Source organism: Quercus suber, unplaced genomic scaffold, assembly GCF_002906115.3.
Source record: "Quercus suber isolate HL8 unplaced genomic scaffold, Cork oak 2.0 scaffold_428, whole genome shotgun sequence".
In the NCBI taxonomy this organism is placed as follows: Eukaryota; Viridiplantae; Streptophyta; class Magnoliopsida; order Fagales; family Fagaceae; genus Quercus; species Quercus suber.
Window position 1 is genome coordinate 329,917 of NW_027069879.1, and position 26,021 is coordinate 355,937.

At 36.3% G+C, this 26,021-nt stretch overlaps 1 protein-coding gene and 1 non-coding gene across 2 annotated transcripts; one reads left to right on the forward strand and one right to left on the reverse strand.

The window, feature by feature from the left end:
- Window positions 1–326: 326 nt before the first annotated feature.
- LOC112031618 (uncharacterized) lies at window positions 327–2,208 on the reverse strand. The gene is made up of 2 exons (XR_010624303.1): window positions 1,231–2,208; window positions 327–602 (listed from the first exon to the last, which is right to left on the reverse strand). It is a non-coding gene; the product is annotated as an uncharacterized LOC112031618 (transcript).
- A 3,021-nt stretch (window positions 2,209–5,229) lies between these two features.
- LOC112031601 (late embryogenesis abundant protein D-7) lies at window positions 5,230–9,308 on the forward strand. The gene is given in 2 exon segments (XM_024064289.2): window positions 5,230–5,271; window positions 8,665–9,308. Coding segments are annotated over 2 exon segments (672 nt in total). The 3' UTR covers window positions 9,295–9,308.
- Window positions 9,309–26,021: the final 16,713 nt, after the last annotated feature.

A 26,021-nucleotide genomic window follows, 5' to 3' on the forward strand; every position in this document is an offset into this window, starting at 1 on the left:
CACCAAAGAGGGGTCTTCTTCAATATCCGAGGAGGAAAGCGCAAGCGCCATGCGTCGGCGACTGGAGCACAGTGAAGGAGCAAGTCTAAGGTGAGCTGTCACCTCCACATTAAATGCCCTCAACTAAAGTCCTGGCCGCATTAATGAGGATAGGACTCCTGAACAGTGCTGTCTTGGGGGCTGCAACCCACAAGAGGAATGGGAATGCGGCTGATGGGACAGGCTCTCAAGTGGTGGCCTGGCTAATCAACAAATGTAGGGTTAGGATCAGTTGAGAGAGGTGTATATAATGTAAGGAGTCTCTCTTGAAAGGGGGACAGAAAATATGAATTAAGAAGTACTGTAGCAACTTGTATTCTCTCAATCCTTGTAATCAATTTTCAAAGAAATAATAAGAACTCCAAGCTCCGGAAGGCAAGTCTGAGGAGCATTATTGTGCATCCCAATTCATGTTTAGGTTGTTAAACCCACATACAACCATGCATGGCAGTTGCATTCTTTACTAGGGCCTAGTTCTTGAGCCCACTCTCTATAAATTCATTGCAGGGCAAACTGGGCTTGGGTCCACTCTCTCAACCTGTAAAAGTGCTCAAACCCGGTCCCTACAATAATATTTAAGAAATAACTAGTTAAATAATATAAAAAATTATATTATAAAATATATATATATATATTGTATTACATATCATACATATAAATTTATATTATTAGTTTAATAACTTATTGAGGAAGGAAGGTCTTAGAAAAGAACTGAACAGAAAGAATGGGGTTGGAGAGAAGGACAGTTGGGATTGGGGTAGTTTTGTCTTTCCCCAGCAAAAGTTGTGAAAATGCCTATTTTCGCTTCAATTTGGAGAAAAAATGAGTTTTTTGTGAGACTCGTTGGAAAATGCTTAGACCTTACCAAAAAAATTTATTCCCCTGCTAACAATATTTAAAGTTTATTTGACTACTATTTATTTTGTTGAAAATAATAAAAAATAATTTACAATTACTGTTTATACTAAAAAATATTGTTAATTGGCCTATTTATACAGTTTATGAGTGCGCAAGGCGCTGAAAAAAAAGAAAAAGAAGTCTAACGCAAAACGCGTCCGCACCAGACGCAAACCAAATGCTCACTTTTACTCTTATTTTCTCTCTTTTATTTTTCGTCCACCGTGTCCTGCTTCTACATAATAATGCCAAGACTAGACTGAGAAAGAGAAATTTCTGGTGAGAAAAACTGACCAGGAGGATACTCAAGACAAGTAGTATTAGGACAGCTCCAAGCTTGAGGCCCATCTGAGCAGAAGCACTTGAAATGATACATAATATCATCGAACCCACAGTTCCCTCCACTATCCTCGCAAATGCTACAGTTGCTGGCTTTCCATTTTAGCACAAACCCATTTCTCAACGACTCTCCAATCCCACCTACATAAGCTTCAACCGGTGCTACAACCGAATACTTGCACTCCACTGATACGTTGCTGATCTGCAGCTTCGGGTCCTGTCCAGACAGAGCCAGAACGGTATCGTTTTCGCCATAACAACTAGGATAAAACTCTGAAGGCCAACTCTCATGCACCGAAGAGTTGCAATTATAAAATAAAAATAGATTGGTTTGGTTTGGTGCTAGATCGAACCGGCTACCCGGAAGGGACGTGTTGTTTATAGATATGTTGTTTATAGATGGTATACAACTGGAATATGGATTTGAGAAGGCAGAGTTTGAGACTCTAAGCGTCTCGTTTTGGTAGAAAATTTCATTGATGGTGTAATTGTTATTGGATATGAGGATAGTTGGATGGCCATTATTGTTGCAAGAAAGGTTGAATCCAGGGTAGCCACAAGAGGAATTTTGCTTGTCTTGGATGTAGAATGGGAATCTTATGGCTTGCCCATCACCACAGGTTTTGGGCACACTGCAGGCTTGGAAGTATGGGTCCACAGCACCTAAGGATTTTTTTGGTACAAGGGAAAAGAAGATTATAATGATATGGTGACAATGAGAGAAGAAAGAGGGCATGAAGTTTATCTGACGCATTTGTGGAGCTTGAAATTGGGGAGGGTAGATATACAGAGAAAGATTATTATAATATGGTGGCCGAGAGAGTATAAAAACTGAGAGGGTTTTGGGGTGAAGTGGAGAAGGGATTAAAATAGTAGGCATAACTCATAAGATAAGGCGGCCAAATGCCTTTGACTTGCTGACTGGAGGCTGCTTCTGAGTTCTGACAACTTAGACTTTAGGTTTGAAAGTTTTGCAACTTGACCCACTATCCTTAAATGCATATCAACCAGTTATTTCTTGGTCCCCTCGTAAAAACTGGTTGGGCTAAGATTGGTAATAAAAGTTGCAATCTGACCCCACTCTTCTTTGACAGCAGCATTATGCCATAATGAGTTTGGAGAAGTTGTCTTTGCCCACTCCATCCGCGTCCCTCCTTGTCCTTGTGACCTGCTGGGAGAAGCCCACGGGATGGCTATTTTAACCCGCACTTGCAAGGATCTTGGGGCTAATGTGTGCATCAATTACAAGACAAAGGAGACTTTGTTAAAAGGGTGAAGGAAGAAATAGATGGAAAATGTATTTTCTTATATATTAAAACCTCAGTTTTCCTCAATGTTTATAGAAATTGATGTCTTTTATTATTCTTTTTTGCAATAATTATTAATTATGTGATAAAAAAAGAACAACTAACTACATGTTCAAAGGTAGGAGTTGATGTCATTCTAGATCATATTGGAGCATCCTACTTAAAGCAAAACCTTGAGAGCTTAAATTTTGATGGGAGGCTTTATATTATTGGAAGTATCAAATCATTTAGCTTTTCTTTCTCAAAAAAAAAAAATCATTTAGCTTTTAAATGAAAATTATATATTATTAAAAAAATGTTTTAAGATGAGGAAATGTGATTTAAATCCTAAATATCTCCATTAAAAACACTATAAAGTATCAACCAATTGAACTGCAAAATTCTTGACTTCAAATTTAATAATTGATGAATTTTAGTTCCTTAAAATGATTTAGACTACAATTTTAGTTTCGAAGTTCTATGTTAGAAGTCAGAACTTCATATTATACTTGATGATCTTATAAGTTCTTTAAATGATTTGGATTCATTTTAAATAAAATTTCTTTTGACCAAAGGAAAATTTCTATATTCTTAAAACGAAACTCACCAACCCAGCCACCAATCCATGAGTCCCACGCCACATCTCCACCATAGAGGGTTGATTCAAGGGGAAAAAAAAAAGAAAAAAAAAGGTGAGGGAGAAAGAAAGGGATGAGAGATCAGAGAAAGAGAGAGGAAGATGAAGAGGGAGACGAAGAGGGACCCCCACGCCACCACCATCGATGACAACCCATGCCCACGCCTACCTCCGCCGCTACCACCACCACACGGGATTTTGGATTTGAGAAAATGTGTTTTGGGTTTGAGGAAAGGAGAGAGCAAACCAAAAGACCAGAGTGAGAGAGAAGAGAAGCAAGACGGAGAGAGAGTTGAGAAGTCTAACATAGAGGAGAGAGAAAGAATAAATCAAATTAAAAAACATATCCAATAGTCTACTGTGCCATTCTACATGTAGAATGGCACTATAGCAAGATTGTAAAAAAATTTACAATTTTGAGCATTTGCAATTCCGGATGTGGGAGGTTTTTGAGGGAAAAAACTAAATAAACCTTACATATGGCATTTAGCATTCCGGATGCGAATGCTCTAAGAGTCGATTGAATTCAATTATAGAGATTAAAAATTAGTACCACAAAAGAAAAGTAGCAAATTAAAGTACCCAGAATGGTCCCCCTAATCCAAATGGACCAACCCCAAATTAAAATTTACTATCAAAATCAACCAAAATTTTCAAACAAAAGCACATGCATTTATGCAAAAACCAAGTTGGAATCAGTTCAATAGTCCAATAATCAAGAAACTAAGTAATTTGAGATAACTAATCTTAACATATAAGTTGAACATATTAGGATTAATCAGAATTGAAGTTAAGGTGAATAAAATGATGATTCATAGTAGAATTAACTAGGATGCAATTTGCAATAAAAATTGTTATAAATAAAATTTAAGACGTCAGTGGATTATTTATACTAGACAAAAATTGTAGTCCATCAAATTTTGTAACATAATTGTTTCAATCCGTTCAACTGAACTCCAGCTGATATGATGCTTTGGGCTGGAAAGTGAACAAAATAATGACCTTTTTTTCTTGGGTATTTTATATATATATATATATTATGTATGTATGTATGTATGTATGTATATCTTCTTACAATATGGAATTTGAATTTAACTGTTTGATTTGATATTATTTTTGTGAGAAATTTGAGCTATTGATTTTAATTCATTTTTTTATTGATTTAATATTTAAAATTTGATCCTATTAAGTTAAGCTCTATGACTTATCTTGAATTAATGGGTTCCTTATTATGTAATGAGATATTATAAACCTCATTGTTATGAAATGATAATATTTTTTAATAATTGGTGAGGAGGATGTGAATCCTTGTACATCTATGTTAGGATAATAGTGTCAGTTGAACTATGGAATTCTTGGTGATTTTTTTGTTAGACAGTTAGAAATATATTGAAAATATGTTCCTAACCTTGTAACTCTGAACTCCTTCCCCTCCTTAAACTCCTATACATTTCTTGCATGTGGAGGTATTTGATGTATAAGGTTTTTGACAATTATTGGCAATATAATTAAAAATGTGTATTATTTGATATATGAATATTAAATAAAATGATGATTTTTTTTTTTTTGAGGAAAATAAAATGATGATTTAAGTGGTAAGATTGTTACTTTTTGTTATTATGGGTAACAACTTACCACTTGAAAAAGTGTTGTAGACATACCACTATTCTTAATTTCTATATATTAAGAGAATTTATAAAGTTAGTCATGGTTTCAGAAAATGTCAAAAACATTCTCAATCTAATTAGATAATCTTTATTTTTAAAAAAATATATAAAATAGGGTTAAAATTATTGTAGGGGTTAGGTTTGTACACTATTCCAAAGGGATAAGTGGATTCAAGCCCAGTAAGCCCAATACAATAAATTTGTAGAGAAATGGGTAGAAGAACTGGGCTTTGGAGAGTGTGACAACAGTTGAAGATGATTTAAAAAAAGAACGAGTAAAACAAATGTGGACTTGGGCAAGCAATTCAATCCTCGACACTAGTCTGAGGAGCTTCAACTTATTATTTCTTGAGTGACAGTAACAATGGCTACAAAGTTAGCTCAGATTGTTACAGTGTTTTCTCTAGTAAAATCCTGATCTCTTTTCTCAGGGCTCCTTCTTCCTTATATACTACTTTCCTCTTTCATCTCCACCATACACGTGCATGTCAGATTTGTTGTTGTTGGTCTTCGTCACATTAACCTCCTCCTAAAACTCTTAGGTAGTAGCTGTGAGTTTGAAAAGTCACTGCTCAGGTATCATTTCCACATTAATGCAGCAGAGTATTAGTTGTGGGGCATTTAATGTGGAGGCAATAGTTTTTCCTGGAATTGCTCTACCGCCATACTCCAGTGTGCTTACTTGTTGTACTTATCTTTTCCCTTGGAGTACTTTAGAAGATTGTGTTTGCCGGTAAGTCACTTTACTTCTACCTCGGCCTTGGTTAACTGAGGACAAAGTTGTCCTCGGCCTGGTTTCCTGGGTTGCCATAATCACCATTATCTTCTTCATATGTGATTATGGGTCTCAGCATGGGCTTTAGGCCCAGTACAGAAGGTGGACGTATATCACTAGGCATTATGACCCCACAATTATAATTCAAAAAAATTATAAAAAAATATTAGAGCAATTTTTTTCCTAAAAATTAGCATACTCTCTATTGAAATATATCTCACACATATTTGATACTTTTTTTTTTTTTTTTCTAAAAACTCAGTTTATTCATTTTCAAATTCTAAATTTTAGTTTCTTCAAATTCATTCTTATATAATCTCACTAACAATAAACAAATTCAAATTGTAAAGTTATATTAAATTCAAAATAAAAAAAGAGCCTCACACGTGCAAAGTACATATGATAAAACTAGTATTAATTGATATCCTAAAATAGTAAGTCAAAATATATATTATAATATAGAAATATTTCATTTCGATTGGCTAATAGAACCGCCCAGTCCATTATTGGCAATTTTGGCAAAAAGTGGTATCAAAATAGTTGTTTTTGTTTATTATATAATAGTCATGTCCAAAGATAACCTTCAAAATGTGTTACTTGGATTTTTTTTTTTTTTTTGAGATAAATATTTTACTTGGATTGAATGCAAGCATTGTAGTGAACAAAAGCCACGTACGTTTTTGAAGTGGATGCCTTCAAATTTCGAAACGTAGCCTATTGACGCGGCAACAATCCACAGTAGCCTGTTGCAGTTGCAGCACGACGCGGCAACAATCCACAGGCCGAGTTACAAATCCAATACACATCTTTTAAAAAAAAATCTAAAACTGTCTTTTTAACTTTTAGAATTTTTCATTTTAGTTCTTTAATTTTCAGTTTTATCATTTTAATTTTTTAATTTTTAATTTTTGTCAACGTGGTGTTTCGCTAAAGCTCAATTAGCTGCTGCCGCTAGAGGTGCTAAAACGACCCGTTTTGACTTTTTTTTTTAAATTTCAAAATTAAAAGGAAATAAAAAAAAATTTGCAAAAAAAAAAAAAACATTTAACGGAATGAAAATGCACAGATCTTTTGAGAAGTCGCAAGTTTCCAATGTACAGTCTTCCAATCTGCAACTTGTAGCTTAAATCGCAAGAGAGACCCTAGTGTTCTTACTTTTGAAGGCACAGCGTCACAACTACGCACAATTTTTCTACCATAGGTTCTAGATCTGGATATGAACTAGGGATTTGGTTGCCAAAAGCAAATTTTGCAAACAGTGACCAACTTTCATCATCTTTGAGAAAACTTGCAACTTCTCAAAGATCTGTGCATTTTCATTTTGATTTTCATGTAAGGGGGCTGGGTCTGTGTTCAAGTCCCACACCCACCACCGTAGTCTCAACTTTGGTGAGTGCAATGGGTACTTGAAGGGCGTGGTCACTGAGATTATTCACGACCCGGGTCGCGGTGCACCGCTCACCCGGATCACTTTCTGCCACCCCTTCCATTACAAGAGCAGAACGAGCTGTTCGTGGTTGTCGAGGGCATGTACACTGGTCAGTTCGTGTATTGTGGGAAAAGGGCTACTCTCCTTGTTGACAATGTGTTGTTTTAATTTCAGGGTAAGGGGCGTCGTTCCCCTAAAATGATTTTTTCTTTTTCTTTTTCTTTATAGATTTTTCTTTTAATTCTTAAAAAATAAAAATAAAAAACAAAACAAAACGACATCGTTTTAGCACATTTAACGGTAGCAACTAACTGAACTCTAACGAAATAAACATTGACAAAAATTAAAAGATAAAAAACTGAAATAACAAAATTAAAAATTAGACAACTGAAATAAAAAAAAAAAAGTCTGAAAATTATATGATCAATTTTAGATTTTTGCATTTTTTTTTTAAATCACAAATCCAATACTTTTAAAAACTTACAAAACCGACGTATCAAGGCGTGTGTCTCAACACGTGTCCAAGTTCGGACACGTGTTTATGAAGTACGGTACATGATACATATACTATACATCCTAATTAAGGCACACTGTTCCTGTCATTGCAAGGGATAGGACACGTGTCTATCAAGTATGGTACATGACATACTAATAAATATACAATCCTAGAAAGCACTATTCTCATTATTGCAAGAAAGATTTTCTGATACAACAATCATACAACACTTTTTATCAGTTCTCAAAAATAAACATCAAATTATCAAAAAAAAAAAGAAAAAGAAAAAGAAATAAACATCAACTTCGGCTAAATAGCAATCACTACTTTTCGGAAAAGAAAATGGCATCCCATGATCAGAGCTACAGAGCTGGTGAAACTAAAGGCTGAGTAACCCAATGGAGTTGGCCGAGTGGTTAGGCACTCGGTCTCAAAATGGCTGTTTTAGGTTTGTTTAGGAGCTCCCTAATTCAAGTTCAGGCACCAATACTTTAAAAAAACTCTTTGACCAATTATTTACCCCGCTATAACCCACCCGTCGCAAACAGTGATTAGTCTCTAGTTGAAAACTTTAAAAAAACACGGTGGAAAACTAAAAAAAAAAAAACTAAAGGCTGAGTTGAGGTATGGGGAATTGTTCCTATTTTGTGCTTATATATGGTTCCCAAAGATTGTGTTCGTGTAGTTTTTTTCTTACTCAAAATGCTGCATCATGCATGTTTTGTAAGTTTCCTCTATGTTAAGTACTGGTTGGCAAAAAGAAATGTTAGGATTAATGTGCAATTTGGGAGCGTTCATCATGCAAAATCATAGTTATATTTGGACAACTAACATTATTCATATAGTTTTCTTCTACACATTATATATGTAATTCATCTAGATTCTCTTTTCTACTTACTATTTTTGAAATTTGTTCAGCTAGATTCTCTTTTTTACTTGCTGTTTTTTGAAATTGGTTTATCTAGATTCTCTTTTCTACTTGCTATTTTTTTCACCTTTGGATCATATTATTGCCTTTTTGGTTCTAGTGTCTCATTGAAAAACCCTTTTTTTTTTCCTGACTCTAAATGTGCAATCTTGATGTTGCTTATGTATTCAGGAGAAGACCAACCAGACAATGGGCCATTTAGGGGATAAGGCCAGAGAGGGAAAGGACAAGGCCTATGAGAAAACCCAAGAAGCAAAGGACAACACCAACTCTGCTATGGGCTCATTAGGGGAAAAGGCTAGAGAGGGAAAGGACAAGACCTATGAGAAAACCCAAGAAGCAAAGGATAATACCAACTCTGCTATGGGCTCATTAGGGGAAAAGGCCAGAGAAGCCAAGGACAAGACTTATGAAACGGCCGAGGCTTTCAAAGAGAAGACCTCAAGCGCAGCCCAATCAGCCAAAGAAAAGGCCTCCCAAGCCACAGAGGCGGCGAAGGAGAAGACCTGAGAGACGGCCCAAGCGGCCGGCAAGGAGAAGACCGGTGGGATAATCCAGAAGACTGGGGAGCAAGTGAAGAACATGGCCCAAGGTGCACTAGATGCTTTGAAGCACACTGCTGGCATTGCCACAAAAGATGATAATGAAAAGAATATACTAACTCCCCTCACCACAAAGAGGGGTATTAAAAGGACTAGATTGGGGGTAGTGTTGGGAATAAGACTTTGTTGCCACTTTGTTTATGGTTTTGTGATTTCAGTGTTTATTTTGTTGTTGGGCATGTTTTTTATCATGTCCTAGCTAGTCTCTTTCCTTTTCAGTGGGAGGGAGTGTTTGTATTAGGGTTTTAATGTAATTTTAAATTAAAAGAAATGAAATTATGCATTCTTGGTTTTCACTCTCCTTCAAGTGTAAACTAGAATCAAATCCGTGGTCACAAGCTTAAGAAAGGAGCAAATTATTTGCACTTTCTAGTACCTTTGCTTGTTCATTCCTCTAAATTGGCATAAGAGAGGAGCAAGCCCAAATCTAAAAAAAAATATATATATATATATATATTGTCTTGGACCGTGGGATGAAAGAGTAAAAGCAAGAAAAGAAAAAAAAAATAGCAGACCAGAGTCACTAGACCAACTAAGAAATCAAAGAGAGAGGAGAGAGACAGAGAAGAGTCAAAGCCCAGATGCAAAATCTGTAGGAGTCTGGTGCTGCTGTGACTGTTAAGTTGAGTAATTTATTGAGGATGAAGAATGAGATCTTCCCGTCGAACTCCAAAGTAAGCCATTGAGTTTTATAAATGAGGTTAGAGCAAAAACTAGATTTTGCTCATTTTTTATTTTTATTTTTTTGGTAAACATTTATTATTATTATTATTATTATTATTATTATTATAGATAATTGTTAAAATAATTTTTTGCAGTGCTTATTATCAGTGTTTGATTGTCCAATGAATTAGCTTGGTGATAAATTAGTATAGGATTGTAATCCTGTTTAAATGAATCTATAATATATCCATAAAGGGGTGTTTGATAGAGTAGTTTGAGTAATGTTGTTTGTAGTTTTTTGAAATACATGTGGGTGAAAATGTGTGTAATGTTGTTTAAAATGTGAAAATATGAGTTTGAGCTTGCTTTCCAAATAGGCCAAATTTATTGAACCGGATTTTTTTTTTTTGGGGGAGGGGGGGTGGAGTTCACATACTCTTTGAAAAAGTTAAAATGGTATGGATAACTATTATACTGGTATATATCTACTGGCTTTTTTAAAAAAAAGAATTGGGAGGATTGTGGCCCCCTTCAGGCCCAACGTAGCTCTGCCATTGCACCTACGGCAAATAGGTACAAAGTTAATATCGATGGAGCTGTATTCAAACCTTAAATGCTATAGGAATTAGCATGGTGATATGAAATACTACGATCTTCTAATGGTATCTATGTCTCTTCAATTTAATCAGAGTTGAAGTGTAGAAGAAATAGAAGCAAAGGGAGTGTTTATGGTCATCAAACTTGCTCTAAAATTGACTTTGTTGACATCACCTTGGAGGGAGACAATGTCATCATGTAAAATGTTAACGGATATCTTGAAGGTATTGATTTAAAAACTATTTTTAAAAACTTTTGGGGAAAAAGAAAAAGGCAATTTAATCATTTTGATAACTTTTTATATTTTCTATGAAAGTGATGTAAAAACTTTTCTAAAATAATTTATTAACAATTATTCTAAATGCACTTGTTAAGATGACCATATAATAATTACCTAGGGGTTGAAGAATGGCGAATATGATGATGCAAGCTTCAGTCAAATTCTATAAGAAGTTAGATCTCTCCTAAGTTATATTCACTATGTTGCAATCTCACATACTCGATGCAAAGGCAATTGAAAAACCCATTAGCTAGCCAGGTATGCCAAGAATATCAGTCAAGAAGCAGTTAGAATTAAGGACGAACTAGAGTTTCTTAAAGATGTTATGAGCAAAGATAGAACATTTTGTCCTTGATTTATAAGTAAACTTGTTGTAGTCCATTTCCTTCATTAATAAAATTTTGTATCTTCTGGTATTAAAAAAAACAAAGAGATTCAAAAGATGTAGTCCAAAAATTATTAGGTTTTATGCCATCGAGGTAACAACCTCCTAACCTTTTTTTATTATTATTTATTTATTAAGTAATGACTAGTTCATTTTTTTTTAACACCAGGAAAAAAAAAATAAAAATAAAAAAGCTTCACCAAAGATTTTTTATTTTTGATTTTGACCCTAAAGTAGTCAATAAAATGTCAGAGGCCATACATGAATATCAATTAAGTTAGGATAAAATGTGTGAGGGTGCCTTTTTCTTCTCAACACAGTGGCCCAAAGATCCTGGGCCAAATAAATATTCTTGATAGACTGGGCTCGGTTTACCGTAGCTAACAGGGGCTGTTTAAGAACCGAGTGGTACACAAAACAAGCTTCCTATAATACAAATAACTAACAAACAAAAATATCTATATTGAATGACATTTTAACAGCAAAGGAATACACAACAAATGAAATACAATGTAAGAAAAGGTTAGGGATGCTCGAATTAGTGAGGTGCATTTTATTAATTTTCTTTAGTTATTATTACAATGCTCACTAAGACGTGATACAAGGTGCAACTAAGTTCAAAAATTACAGACTTTGATAGCTATTTAAACTTCCAAGACTTACAAAGTTTGAATTTGTTGGATCCGAGCATGTGCTATAGTGGCTGTCTCTGAGATACCGAGAGCGGTTCCTCTGTTTTCTTTTTAATTTTACAGAGCTCTCTCTATAGTTCTACGAGACTCCAGAAAATGACCATGAATGCCTGAATGATATAACCAAAATGAATCTCTATCCGAATCTTAATGCCTTCTCAGCATGGACCCCCTCCTCCTTTTATAGCAGAGCTCGGGCTCCAGGGTACTAGTGTTTTCTCCCTTTTGCCCTTTAGAGATTGTGCCGTGCCAGTTTGCTCAGGGCTATGTCATTTCCTTTTTTCCTCATAGCTTCTTACTTTTGGTGCGACCAAACGAAAGTCCCTTAGCTGGTTTTCTATTTCCAGACTTCTCCGCTAGCTAATCTTCAGCTGTTTGGCTTTTTCTTCCGCCTCTCCAACTTTTTCAGTTGTACTCTTCCTTGTCGTTTCCTCCAAATGGTTGTGATCACGGCTCATGCGTTTTTTTTGCTTCGTACTTCCTGGTCCCACTGCATGTCTGGAGTATGAGACCCGCATACTCTTTGTCCTTAATCCCTCTTTGCCTCAATCTTACTTCGTGCGCCCCAGGGATCCCCAAACTCTGATGACTTTTGGGATCCTGGCCCAATTTTTCTTACTGGGCTCCCTTTGGTTTATTGGCCATGGCCGTTTTGGATCTCTCTCTCCCCTTACATATTTTAAACTTTGTTCTTTTATGGATCTTTGGATCTCAATCCTTTGGGCCTCTTACCCTTTTCTTCTTTCTGTTCTCTTTTCTTCATTTGTGTGAGCCCAACCCTCCTTTTTCTCTCATTTTTCTCTTAGCTTCATTATTTATTTATTTATTTTTTTTGTGAAATGAGCCCAACGTTTTATTTCTTTGGGCCTTAGTCTGTGACCAATTTTGAACCTCAACATTTAGCCCCCCGAGCTCATGGGTTGCCTGCAGCCCATGCGTGAGTTTCTGCATTATTTCTTCCTTCTTCAGGGATCCGAATCCTTAATTTTTGGTCTTTGGTATCCTGGCCCCTTCACTTTCTTTTCTTGTAACTCCTCCCTTTTACGTGAGACGTGGCAGTTGAGTTTCAAAAAGGAACTTCCACCACCTACTTTTACGTTTCCCATAACTCCCATTAATAACGGCTGATAACTCATCCCTCTTTAAATTAAATTCTTGGCAACTGGTGCGCGTCTTTCCACATATTGTCTTCTGTAACCACTCTTTTATTTCTTCATTCTAGCCTTTTCACATTACCTTTCTTTTCTTGTCTGCCTGAATTTTCTATTCCTAGTCTTTCTCTCTCCTTTTTTTTTTTTTTTTTTTTCAATTAGTCTTGTTACTACCCGCTTTCTTCCTTCAAGATACCCATTGTTTCAATGGCTTCTTCTTCTTCTTCTCGGAAAAGAAAGAAGCGTACTCCCAGTCCCTTTGAAGGTGAAGGTTCCTCTAGTTCTGCGGAAGGTGAGTCTGTCATTGGGCACCCTGCTTTCCCCTTCAAAACCCCTGATACACTCCTAGCTTATTTTTCCTCAAGTGTCCCATAGCGAGACCCCTTCATCCACTCATGCCTAGGTATTCTCTGGTCAAGCAAGCTTTGTTGGTTGTATACAAGTTCCAAATCCTAGGGAGATTTTTGATCTCCAGATCAGGCGAGGACTTCGAGAGGCGGTCCCATCTTTTTCGATTTTGTCGCTGAAAAGATCCAAGGGTGCCCATCTGGTGGATAATGATCTTTCTGACGAGGAATTTGTGGGCCGCTTAGAGCACACCAGTGTCCTGAAGGCAATAGTTATTTCCAAGAATCTTGAGGGTTTCAGAGATGCCAAAGGTCTTAGGCATTTGGTGTGCCATTGGTGTCCTGCTCTGCATACTTTCTCTTTTTCTGTTGGTGAACTAACTATCACTCTAGAGGATGTGGTCAACAATCTTCTCCTTCTGGTGCTTGGGGATGAAAACCCCTTTGATATTAATCTTTCTAACGAGGATCTCAAGGTGGAAGAGAAGTTATTTGCTCACTTTGGTGGACGTACTGCTTCTCCTGGTAGGAAACCGGCCAGGATGGGTAGGTGGGTTATGAATATTTTGCGTGAGAAGGATAAGGACGTTAGGCGAGCCGGGTTCCTTGCATTCTGGCTTAGCAAGTTTCTATTCAACAAGTTCCTTGGGTATGGAATCAAGTCTACTCTTTTTCCATTGGCGATTAAGTTGGCTCAGGGCACTCAATATCCTCTAGCCCCATGTTTTTGGGCCATGTCCATTCTTAATTGGATCAGCTTCATGAAGATGAAGTCGAGGGGGATTCTTGTTATGTAATTACTTCTTCTCTTCATTGCGCCATTCTCCAGGTATTTCTGTGTGATCGTTCTTCAATTACTTTAGCGAGATGTAGGAATTTAAAGTTTGTGAAAGAGAAGTTTCAGGGATCCCTTGACGTGATTAAAGGGCTTTGTGGCAAATCAACTGACAGCCACCCTATTATTTTCCGTTGGCTGAGTCTAAAAGGTGGCAGCCTTAACTTGGTTGAATTATTGATCAAGTAAGCCATTTGCATTAGCGCTCTCCCCAAGAGTTTAGCCCCGGTTTTGTTTGTGATTCTGTGTTATCTCTTTTCTGACTTCTACAGGAAATACTTTCGATTTACATTGTGGTGATGAAGGTAGCTTAGCCTACTTGGCTTGCATTAGTCCTTCTTGGCTTCCTGTGCTTTCCTCGAGTGGCCCACAGTGCACCCATTACTCGGCGCATCGAGTACTTCGACAGTTTAGTTTCGATCAGGATATCCTCCAGTGTTTAATGACATAGTACCCTCTCTTCCTTCCTTGGATCCTTTTATGAGATTTCAGGCCTTCTCTTATTGGTCGCGAAGGAGTCCTCAGTTTGTAGTGCCCAACTTTCAGAGAGGAGTTTTTGCTTCCAATGGTTATGCTGACTACTGGAGAAGGGTGCAAAAGTCCTTTGTTGACTATGCTAGTTTTTACACGATTGGGAGAGTCCCCAATCCTGGCATTTCTTCTACCCAACATCCAACAAGCATTTGTCTCTGCCTACTGCTGGTGTTGTTTCTACTGTTGTAAGTAGCAAAACTAGTTTCGCAGAATGGCACGCTTCCAGGAAAGGTTGGGTGACTTATACGCAGGATTTCCTAGAAACCTGGTTGGGGTGTGACCTTATTGTTGGTGCTTTTGCTAGGGTACCAATTAAGAAAGGGGCAGTAGAGGCCATAAGTACTGGTACCCCCGCTGGAATGAGTAGAGGAAAAATAGTTAAGCAGGAAAAGTTGAAGGAGGCTGAAGTTAAAGAGAGTGTAGGGGGGTACTGGCCCTAAGACAAAAAAGAAGAAAACTGGAAAATCTCAGAAACAGTTGGTGCTTGCTGAGGAAAAAGAAGTTGAGCAACCCTTGGTCGTAAGGGGCCGGGTGAAGACTAAGGTAGAGTCTTCTTTTCTCCAGGCTCCTGTGAGTTCTTTAATCCATGGTTCTCTAGGATCCTCTGGAGGTACCCGTAGTAAACAACAGAGACCCGGAGACCCTGTTGAGAGAGAGAGAGAAGGGCAAGGCTTCTTTACTTCTTTTCTCTTTTACATTGTAGTTTTTTTTTTTTTTTTTTTTGAACTAATGAGTGGTTGTCTTTTCTGTAGTCCAAGCGTAAGTTAGATCTTATGAAAGGTGAAAGTCCTTCTTCTGGTGAAGATGTGGTATGTTTTTTTTTTTTTTTTATCCATGCCTTCCTGCTGTCTGTCTTTATCCATTTTTTTTTTAGCATTGTGTACTTGTGATGCCCTTAAGCTTTTTGTTGTTTATGTTGCCCCTCTCCTTTTCTCTTAGGTGGAGGTCTCTCCCCCCGAGGTTGGTGAGACTTTGGAAGAGGAAATGGTTACAGCTGGATCTCAAGGTACTGAAGAGGAGACTCCCAGTGGTGGCATTGTTGGGGAGGCTGGGCAGCCAATGCAGGGTGTCCAGACTACCTAAGATCTTGAGGTTCCTGAGCTTCCTGCGTCCCAGGGTCCCCAATCTGAGCAGACTGCCAGTCCTATTAGGACTGTGCTACCTCAGACGGGGTTAAGTACAATGACTTTGGGAGGCACGTCTCCATCTGGGCAAACAGGTGAACCTTATTCTTTTATAATATCGTTAATTATATTTGTTTTGCATCTCCTTTTCTTTTCTTTCTCCCCCTTTTTTTGAGTTATTTCTTTCCCTTTTCTTTCCAGGCCAAGCCTTTGTGAAATTTGCTTCTGGTGCTACTTCTTCTTTAGAATCGGAGGATTTTGAAGGTGGGTGTTGATCGTTCTGGCTGTGCTTCCTCCCTCATTTTTTTTTTTTTGCCCTTTTTTTTTTATTATAGCGAAGCCCCCCGTATCCTTGCCCTCTTTTAGTCATTTCGCTAAGGCTTCCTCACCTTTTCTTCCACTTGCTATGTGCTCTTTCCCAGAGTCCTCCAAAAAGTCAGAGAAGCAAGAGGAGGAAGCTCAGCCCCAAGAGGCCGATACTAGTTTCTCCTCTACCCTCTCTTATTTTTTTTTTTTTTTCTTCCTTCCTCCTTTTTTTAAAACAAGGAACTAAGTCTGTTCCCCCCCCCCCCCTTTCTTTCTTTTTTTTGCAGGAATTACTACTGGCGTTAAAGATCCTAAACTTGTGATTCCTGAGAGGGGTGCGGGATCTGCTCAGGTTGCAGGTCTTCATATTGCCCAGAGAGTTGAAGGTTCCTCAGCCTCTTCAGGTGGTGATGTAACGAGGGGGAGGCTCCAGGGGTGGTTATTTTAGATCCGGCTTCAAGGCTCCCCACCTTTCTGGCTCGCTTTGATCGTCTAGAGTTCAACAGCCTCCCTGTTAGTCACTTTCACCATTTCGGGCCCTCCTATGTTAGCTTTTTGCAGTTCTCTGGGCCTGTGGAACGCCTGCCACTGCTGGAAGGGCTGTTCAAAAGTTATGGGGATTTTACCATTGGTTTCAGAGGAGATGTATTTTTGGGGAATATTTTGATGGAGCTGCTGTGCGCCGTGTTGATTTCCTTGAGAGATTCTTCGCTAGACTCTTTATTTGAGGAAAAGCTCTTGGAATGGAGGGGAGTGGTGCAGGACCTCTTAGAAGCCAAATTCAACCTGTCCTTTTTGCTGGAGTACCTGTGATCATTAGCCCACGCACTATTCCAGAGGCAAACCTCTAAGAGTATTGATGCTGAGATTGCTGCTGCTGAGAAAGTTTTAGCTCATGCTCACAAGACTTTGCAGGATTTCAAGATCAAAAGACAAAGGGTTCTTTCTTCTTCGGTTGTCCTTGCTCTTTCCTCAAATGGCTCTTTGTTGGCTGGCCTTAGCCTTCTTTTTTTTTTTTTCTTTTTTTTTAGCTGGTTTGGATGTGTATGAAAAATTTGGGGTTGTGTAAGCTTTCTATCTCTTTGTTTGGACATTGCTTCTGGCTTCTTTTTTTTTTTTACATAAATCTGCATTCGTGCCTTGAGACTGCTTCCATGTATTTGTGCTTCAGGATTGCTTCTAAGTATTTGTGTTTTCAGATTGCTTCTAATCTTTCTTAATGGCATGTGGATCTTCTTTTCCTTTAGTCTTTTTTTTTTTTTTTTTTTTGCACTGAGTCCTGGTCCGTGATTCCCACAAGTTTTGCTGCAGGTTCCAGACAGGTACCCAGCCCTTTTCTTATTGGTTGTGCAAGTACTGAACTGAGTACATTGGGCGATGTATATATTTTTGTCCCAGCTCATGAACTTGACAGGGTTTTTTTATTTTTATTATTATTTTTTTTTATCAAGTACTAGGCTAGGTATCCTTAGTATTTGCCTGGCATCCTAGACCATGTATTTGAAACTTTAACTGTTTGTAGTTATCTATGGGGTGATCTTAGGTCATGCATCAAAAAGATTTCCCCAGGTATCCTCCCCTGATTTCATCTGTGTTAGGATTTTGTAATACTTAGGATTTAATAGCTGAGAAATAAAAAGAAATTTCATTGAATTTAAAACATAAATGTCATTCAAGGAATACAACAAATCTAACAAAGATAGTAAGGATCATAGAGTGTCCTTCTACCACGAGTCCTTGACCAAAATTACTTAAGCGATAATATATAAAAAGAAAGAAATACTTAGCAGGTTAGAGAGTTTCGCAAAAAGGATTCTAGTGTACTGAGACCTCTCCCTTCTCATGCATAATACTGTTTTAGCCACTTCCCATTTATGGACTCTGTCAGGATTGTCCTATCTTCCTTTGTAAGGTAGTAATACCCACTGTCATGGGCCTCCCTGATGATGTAGGGTCCTTCCCACTTTGGGGCAAATTTGGAGGGTTCTGATAGGTTTCTTCTCACATGCTTTGCTGTTCTCAGGGGCTGTTTAAGAACCTAGTGGTGCACAAAACAAGTTTCCTACAATACAAATAACTAACAAACAAAAATATCTATATTGAATGACATTTTAACAGCAAAGGAATACATAACAAATGAAATACAATGTAAGAAAAGGTTAGGGATCCTCGAATTAGTGACGTGTATTTTATTAATTTTCTTTTGTTATTATTACAATGCTCACTAAGACGTGATACAAGGTGCAACTAAGTTCAAAAATTATAGACTTTGATAGCTATTTAAGCTTCCAAGACTTGTAAAGTTTGAATTTGTTAGATCCGAGCATATGCTATAGTGGCTGCCTCTGGGATACCAGGAGCGGTTCCTCTGTTTTCTTTTTAATTTTACAGAGCTCTCTCTATAGTTCTATGAGACTTCAGAAAATGACCATGAATGCCTGAATGATATAACCAAAATGAATTTCTATCCGAATCTCAATGCCTCCTTAGTATGGAACCCTTCCTCTTTTTATAGCACAGCTCAGGCTCCAGGGTACTAGTGTTTTCTCCCTTTTGCCCTTTAGAGATTGTGCCGTGCCAGTTTGCTCAGGGCTATGTCATTTCCTTTTTTTCTCATAGCTTCTTACTTTTGGTGCGACCAAACGAAAGTCCCTTAGCTGGTTTTCTATTTTCAGACTTCTCCGCTGGCTGATCTTTAGCTGTTTGGCCTTTTCTTCCACCTCTCCAGCTTTTTTAGTTGTACTCTTCCTTGTCATTTCCTCCAAATGGTTGTGATCACGGCTCATGCGTTTTTTTTTTTTTTTTGCTTCGTACTTCCTGGTCTCACTGCATGTCTGGAGTATGAGACCCACATGCTCTTTGTCCTTAATCCCTCTTTGCCTCAATCTTACTTCGTGCACCCCAGGGATCCCTGGACTCTGATGACTTCTGGGATCCCGGCCCAGTTTTTCTTACTGGGCTCCCTTTGGTTTATTGGCCCTGGCTGTTTTGGTCCTCTCTCTCCCCTTACATATTTTAAATTTTGTTCTTTTATGGGTCTTTGGATCTCAATCCTTTGGGCCTCTTGCCCTTTTCTTCTTTCTTTTCTCTTTTCTTCATTTGTGTGAGCCCAACCCTCCTTTTTCTCTCATTTTTCTCTTAGCTTCATTATTTTATTTTATTTTTTTTTTGTGAAATGAGCCCAACGTTTTATTTCTTTGGGCCTTAGTCTGTGACTAATTTTGAACCTCAACAAAATGTAAAAGTATTCCCCAAAAATTTGGGTCAAAATTGAATGACATTTTAAGTAATTTAACAATGCTCTGACGACAACATACTCCATCAAGTTTGAAAAAGAGCTCTTTTTTTTTTTTTTAATTACTTTTTTTCCCAAATTTGGGTTTTCCAAAATTAGATTTTAAAATGCCATAATTACTTTGTTTTTCCAAATGAAAATCACAAGAACCTACCCTATGGTGAAGAAACTCAAAATGAATAGGGATGTCACTAATGTTAAGGAGGCCGTGATGTAGCAGAAATAAAGAACAAGTTGAGATATGCAATTCAATTTTTAAGGATGAAATAATAGCTCAAGAGTCTCGCATGACCCAAAAAAAAAAATTCATATCAAAACTAACTATTTGAGTCCAAGTGTTTGTATATTTTGGAAGTGAATAGCGAATGCAATAACATTTTTTACCTTAAAAAAGTTTAATGAGGTTTAGAGTCCTCCAAACCTAAAGGAGCATGAGTCATATATTCTGCAGAACGTCGTTCACGGCAATGGTTGTATGTCTTTTTCAGCCTAGTCTTTTTCGTAAAGTCTTAGTGTACAAAATTACATGAGACAATTATTGAGAGATATATATTATGTAAATTGGCTAATCCCTTGACAAAACGCGCTTTACTTGTAATTGGGTAGATCTAGGATGGGTTTAGTACTTCAAGGAGTAAAAGTTCAAGTTTAGTATTGAAGCCATGCAAATCTATCTAAGAAACAAGTGAAGAAGTACTGTTCATTAAAGCTTAACAGATAACTCGACAGCAACTCGACAAAAGTTGTATCTATCAAGAATTACAAAATTAGAATTTCCAAATCTGATTTCATGCATATCCATGTGCATTTGTGTAGGGTTTCTTTTCTCATAATCCTAGACATATATAAGGATTATTTTAAGGGTTGTCTAAGGTAATGCAACTTGATGAAAAGTCATTGTGCATACATATTGTGACTGGAGACAATTTGCCCTAGTTCATCATATTCTCTTTAGAAGCTATTGCGTTTTTGCGTCAAGGGTTTTATGACCAAGGAACTTCCTGATCTTCATTGTTGGATGAACTAAAGAACTTTACAACCAACATCTTCCTCAAGTTAGTGTGTTAGTCACGTACTGGGATTTGTACATTGAAAGAAGAGATTGCCGCTACATCATAAGTCCAATTGGGTACTGGAGTAAGGGTTCAACTGTAGGTTGGTATTGGGTACTGGGATTCCTTTTACTTGTAACCGCTTGTTTTGATAATAGTGGATTCTAAAGAGTAGTGTCTCAAATTTATTTTCCTCTAAGAATGTATTAACCCATTTAGTAAATTAATCAATTAATTAATCAAGTGAATTAATTAGATTCAATCACATGCAATAAGCGTGGTAGCACAAACAAATCACCAACTAAATTAAATGCAGTAAAAAATAAATTTAACACAGGTGATTTGTTTACAAATGGAAAAAACCATCGAGGCAAAACCCCATCGAGTGAATTTAAGATTACCACTCCTGAGAACCCACTATTATCAAAACAAGCAGTTACAAGTAAAAGAAATCCTAGTAGCTAATACCAATCTACAGTTAAACCCTTTTCCCAATACCTAATTGAACTTGTGATGTAGTAGCAATCTCTCATTTTCATAAATCCCAGTACGTGACTAACCAATGATGCACAGATCCCAGTACGTGACTAACTCAATAGCAAACCTTTGATTGTTGTAGTTGATTTGCAACAGCTTCACATAGAAACACCAATAAGATCTTCAATGATGGTGTGAGAGACTTTACTTGGTTACATAACCCAAAGATGTATAAGAAACGCAGCAAGAACTCTTTCTTTTGTAGGAGGAGGCTAAAGTTTCAAAAAGAAAACCTTATGAAACTCTCTAGGGTTTTGTTTTTCTTTTTCCAGATATCAATCTCCATTATCTGCTATCAAGTCGCCTCACAGTGTAATGTATGACACTTGATATCAAGTCTTTTTTCTTTTTCTTTTTTGGAAATGAAACCTATCATCTTTCAATAAGAACTAAAATTGAAGTACAACAAGAGATAGAAACATCCAACAAAAAACACAACTAACATTTTGATCTATCTATCAAGAGCTGATGTTGTAGCATTGGAGGCTCAGTTCCAAACCAAAACTAGGAAATCCTAGAGTCTCTAGCAATCTGAACTAATCCATAAGCCACTATATTTTAGTCCCTTTTCAAATGCTTTAGCTTCCTATAGTCAAACACGGGAAATTCTTACCTAGTCCTAGACTACAAGGTCACCATGCTGACCTTGTAGTCCCAACCAATAAGAATAAAACATGTAAGATAAAAATGGTGATATCATTTAAATATTACAGCTTATAACAATGGCTAAATGCTAGTCTTCAAGCTCCCAACGTTAGACAACCCTGTTAACGTTAGTTATTAAAAAAATAAAATATAAAAAAAGAAGCTAGCCAGTTGTTTTCCGATTAGGACTTAGGACAAAGAAAACCTTTTAGGGTTCTCACTCTTGTGAACAAAAGCCAGAAGGTCCTACTCCTTAGTACTGACAAAAAACAAGTGCACAGTGTGACCAAAAACAAATGTTACTATGAGTGATTTTTAGTGAAATCAATTGAAAAGTTCTAGTGTAAAGAGACAAAATATTGTTCACATAAGCATGGAGGAATCCAATTCTCAAAGTAATAGAGGTATAATTTATTTTATCCTGCTGTGTTTTGTTTCACTTTTTAAAGAATGTATTATGATTTGTTATGATATGTTTGCTCCTAAATAAAATATATAGAATGTAATGAGGTATGAATTTAATGCTTTTTTTTTTGGGTGAAAATTTTAATGCTTTGTTGTGATATGTTTGCTCCCAAATAAAACATATAAAAATGTATTGAGGTATGAATTTAATGCTTTTTTTTTTTGGTGAAAATTTTAATGCTTTTTTGTGAATTTTTTTTTTTTTTTTTTTGTCTCTAATCTGTTTGGTTCTAAGAAATTGGAAGCAACTGAAAACAGACCGAACCGAATCGATTAAAATTCAGTCAGTTCAGTGTTGGTGTTCCTCCTTTTCGGTTCGGTGTCGGTACCAAATTTGGTAAAACCAAAAAATTCTGTTTAGTGGAAAAATCGCACTTCAAACTGACCGAACCGAATCGATTACACCCCTCTAGAGGAGACTTAAAGGAAATCCTGAAAAACACTCCAAAAATTCAAATTAAAAAAAAAAAAAAATTACAAGACCAAATTCTATGAACTCTAGTAAACGTCCTAGAATAGAAAAGGGACTTATTCTGACTTTAAATTGAAAATTGTAACAAAATAAATTAGTGTATATATATATATATAGCAAAATTGACCAAATGAAAGTATAAAAGATGGAATTTGCTCAAAAAGCGTCATAAGTCATCGCCATAAAGGGATGAGTATTGATCTCACAAATTTTCTCTTTTGATCCCCAAATTTCACGCAATTTTGTTATTTGTTCTAATGATTTCTACTAAACTTTTCTACTTTCTGAATTTCTTTGTATTAACTTCTAACAGTTTCTTTACTCGAAAGTCTGTACTATATGTTTTACATCACTGCAATACCACCAAAACAAATCAAAAGTGATGATGCCGAAAATTTTACCAGTGAGTCACACGATACTTGCACACTTGAAACGACGCCTGCACAAAGAAAAGAGAAGACCCAACAGAGGGCATCGGTATGGTGCCGGCCAAGTACCCTCCAAAGGTCAAGTTAGAACTTCTTTCAACTCTAGAGTGCTAGAGAGGGGTTAATTATGCCTACCTTGATTTGTGAGGGTATTGAGGCTTTTATAGTAGTAGAGGGTTAACCTCCCTTTCTTGGAGTAGAAGTCTTTTCCTTATAGAAGTCCTTATGAGCGTAGATTATGGAATCCTTTCTATATAGGACTCTATCATTGAACGTGGAATATAAGTCATCTCTTTATTATTCATGCGTGGTGGCCAAGTCATGGTTTTATTAGACCCGTCGGCTTTAAGACCGTCAGTTTGTCTTATTTCCTTCAATCAGGAAGGGTCGTCAGCCTCATAAGGGAATCAACCCGTTAGGGTTCTTCGCGGACCTCCTTCCACGACAACCTATTACGGTCCGTCAACTTCAGGGTCTTCAGCCTTCTTTATAACTTAGCTCGTCAACATGAGTTGTAGGCTCCATTCTGAGTAAAGCCGACGGGCTAAGCAGGGGGTGCCTTTGTGTGCCATAATTTTGTCTTATCAAAAAGTAATAGTTATTTTATTCTATTTTCTTATATTTCTTATAATATTAATTAATATTCCAATGTTATTACTACTACCGTCAAACATGCCAACTCTGATCTGCTTGGTATATGAGGCTATCACTGTCACAAATTAATGGATTACAACTACAATCACATCAAATCTTGTTGTCCTCGTTACCTTTATTTGGTGATAATTCACCTCATTATCCAATAATCCATGCTTCTGGGTCAAAAAGAAAATCTCAACTTTTTTCTAACTTTGTTAACATATGATTTTCGTGGGCCGCGTCTAAGAACTTACCAGTGAAGAAAGCGAGTGCAAAAAATATTACAAAAATATTAAAAAAAGAAAAAGGACAACAAATATGAACTTTGGCCAACAAACAGTTGGCTAACAATAGAATAACAAGTAACGGGTATATGGTCTAGGCGTAGGCATAGGGTTAAAGTAAAGCGTGTTTTTCTTAATAAGCTCATTATACTCTATTGCTAGGAGTGTAAGACCGTAAATGAATCAAGCTGTTTATAAATAAATTATACTTGTTTTAATAAAAAGTTCGTTTATATTTGTTTCTTTATATAAACAAGTCAAGTTTGATCTTTAGTTTTAGGCTTGTTTAATAAACATGTCAAGCTCAAGCAAAAAAAGATTGTTCATGAACAAGCTTGTGAATAATAGGTTTTAATAGACAACAACCAAGCCTAGGCTAATTTATGGGCTTAGTTTAAGTTTGACATGAGTTTGAAAAATATAAACTCATATCTTACTAAGTCTATAATTAAGTGGGAGTTAGGAACACTTGTCCAAACCAAATGGACTTAACAGTGGGTTTGCTAATATACTTTTGTTGGATCTTGAGCTCAAGAGGTTAATTTTGAGCTCAAGCTAAACATGACTAATAAATCAAGTCGACCACAAGCTTTTGGAATTTTTTGACAAGCTCATATTCAAATATTGTTGGTAGGCTTGGCTTGAGTTTGAGTTGATCTTAAATATTTTACTTTTGATATCAAGCCAAGCTTGAACATTCAATACTTGATAAAGCTCGACTAACCCTATTTGTAGTAGAAGGCATTGCATCAATTAAAAAGTATTATTTATTATTTACTTGAACATGTGTGATTCATATCCTATTTGGAGCCAGAGGCATTTCATTAATTAAAAGTATTATTTTGTATTTACGTGAGCATGTGTGATTCATAGTCAATTAATATTGACAATCTAGATATTTGTGTAAGATATAGAGTTTTTTTTTTTTTTTTTTAAATAAATTAAATAAAATTGAATAATGGAAAAGTTATTAAAAACAAGTAAACAGGATTGTAGGTATAAATATTATAAGTGATAACACCCCTAAGATATTGGGGTTTTGTGGCCCATATTCGTCAACTATGCATTGCGGGTGAAGACTCCATTCGTCTTCTGTTCTTTCTATGATTGGATAATCAAATCTTCTTTTTTCTTTCTTTTGTTTCCGGAATGACACTTTGATGATTTGATGGGGGCTACATATCAAATTTGTAATCCATTCCTTGAACCTGGATCAAAAAGGAACTTAATTAAGACATTTAAAGGTTAATATTCCATGCGCCTTTTCTTAGTCATCAATCATTATTCAAATTAAACACTAACTAAACACGTGTAAATTCTGAAGGATGGTTTCTTTGCTTCAAGTTCCAAATTTTATTCTTTCTCAAAAAAAAATAAAAAAAGCTCCAAATTTTATTGGCCGAAGATATCTGAAACTTTGAAAATGTTATATATATATATATATATATATGTGTGTGTGTGTGTGTGTGTGTGTGTGTGTCTATTTATTAGTTTAAATTGAAATTTTTTCTCATGAGAGATTTAAGTATTGCATATTTCGAGCAATCAGATCGTTGTGTTGGTCATAAAAGTGTAGACAATTACGGCTGCTTAGTTTCTAACTTCTAAGTTACCAAAGCCATTTCTCGTACCAGAATGAAGTGTACTAAAATGAAGTATTTTAGCGTGTTTGATCAACTTTATTTGCTTCAAGCTCCTTCTCAAAAAACATATTTGTTAAAGGTGAGAGAAAAAGTTAGTTTAACAAATAAAATAACGTCTTTAAATTTCATTTTTTGCTAAAATTACTTTTTGTCTCACCTTTGAGTAAAAAAAAGTTGGCAGCAAATAAGCTGACCAAAAACACACTGACCTGACCACGCATGTAGTTTCAAGGGTCAATTTGGGATATTTTATTTGAATTGACTTATTTTGTTTAAAAATTAATTAAGTTAAATAAAATATAATTGTACTTAAATAAGTAAGACTTTAAATAAAATTATAAATAAGCTAATGTTTAAGTTTAGATAAACACACAGTGAATGGTGATAAGGCTAAATAGATCTTGACATCAATGGTGGGAAAAATATTTAGGGGCCGGGAAGTCAAATTAAATATATTGAAACTTTGAGACCTAGCTTTTATACTTACATAAAAAATAAAAAATAAATTATATTTAACATAATTCATTATATATATATATATATTATAAAAAAAAG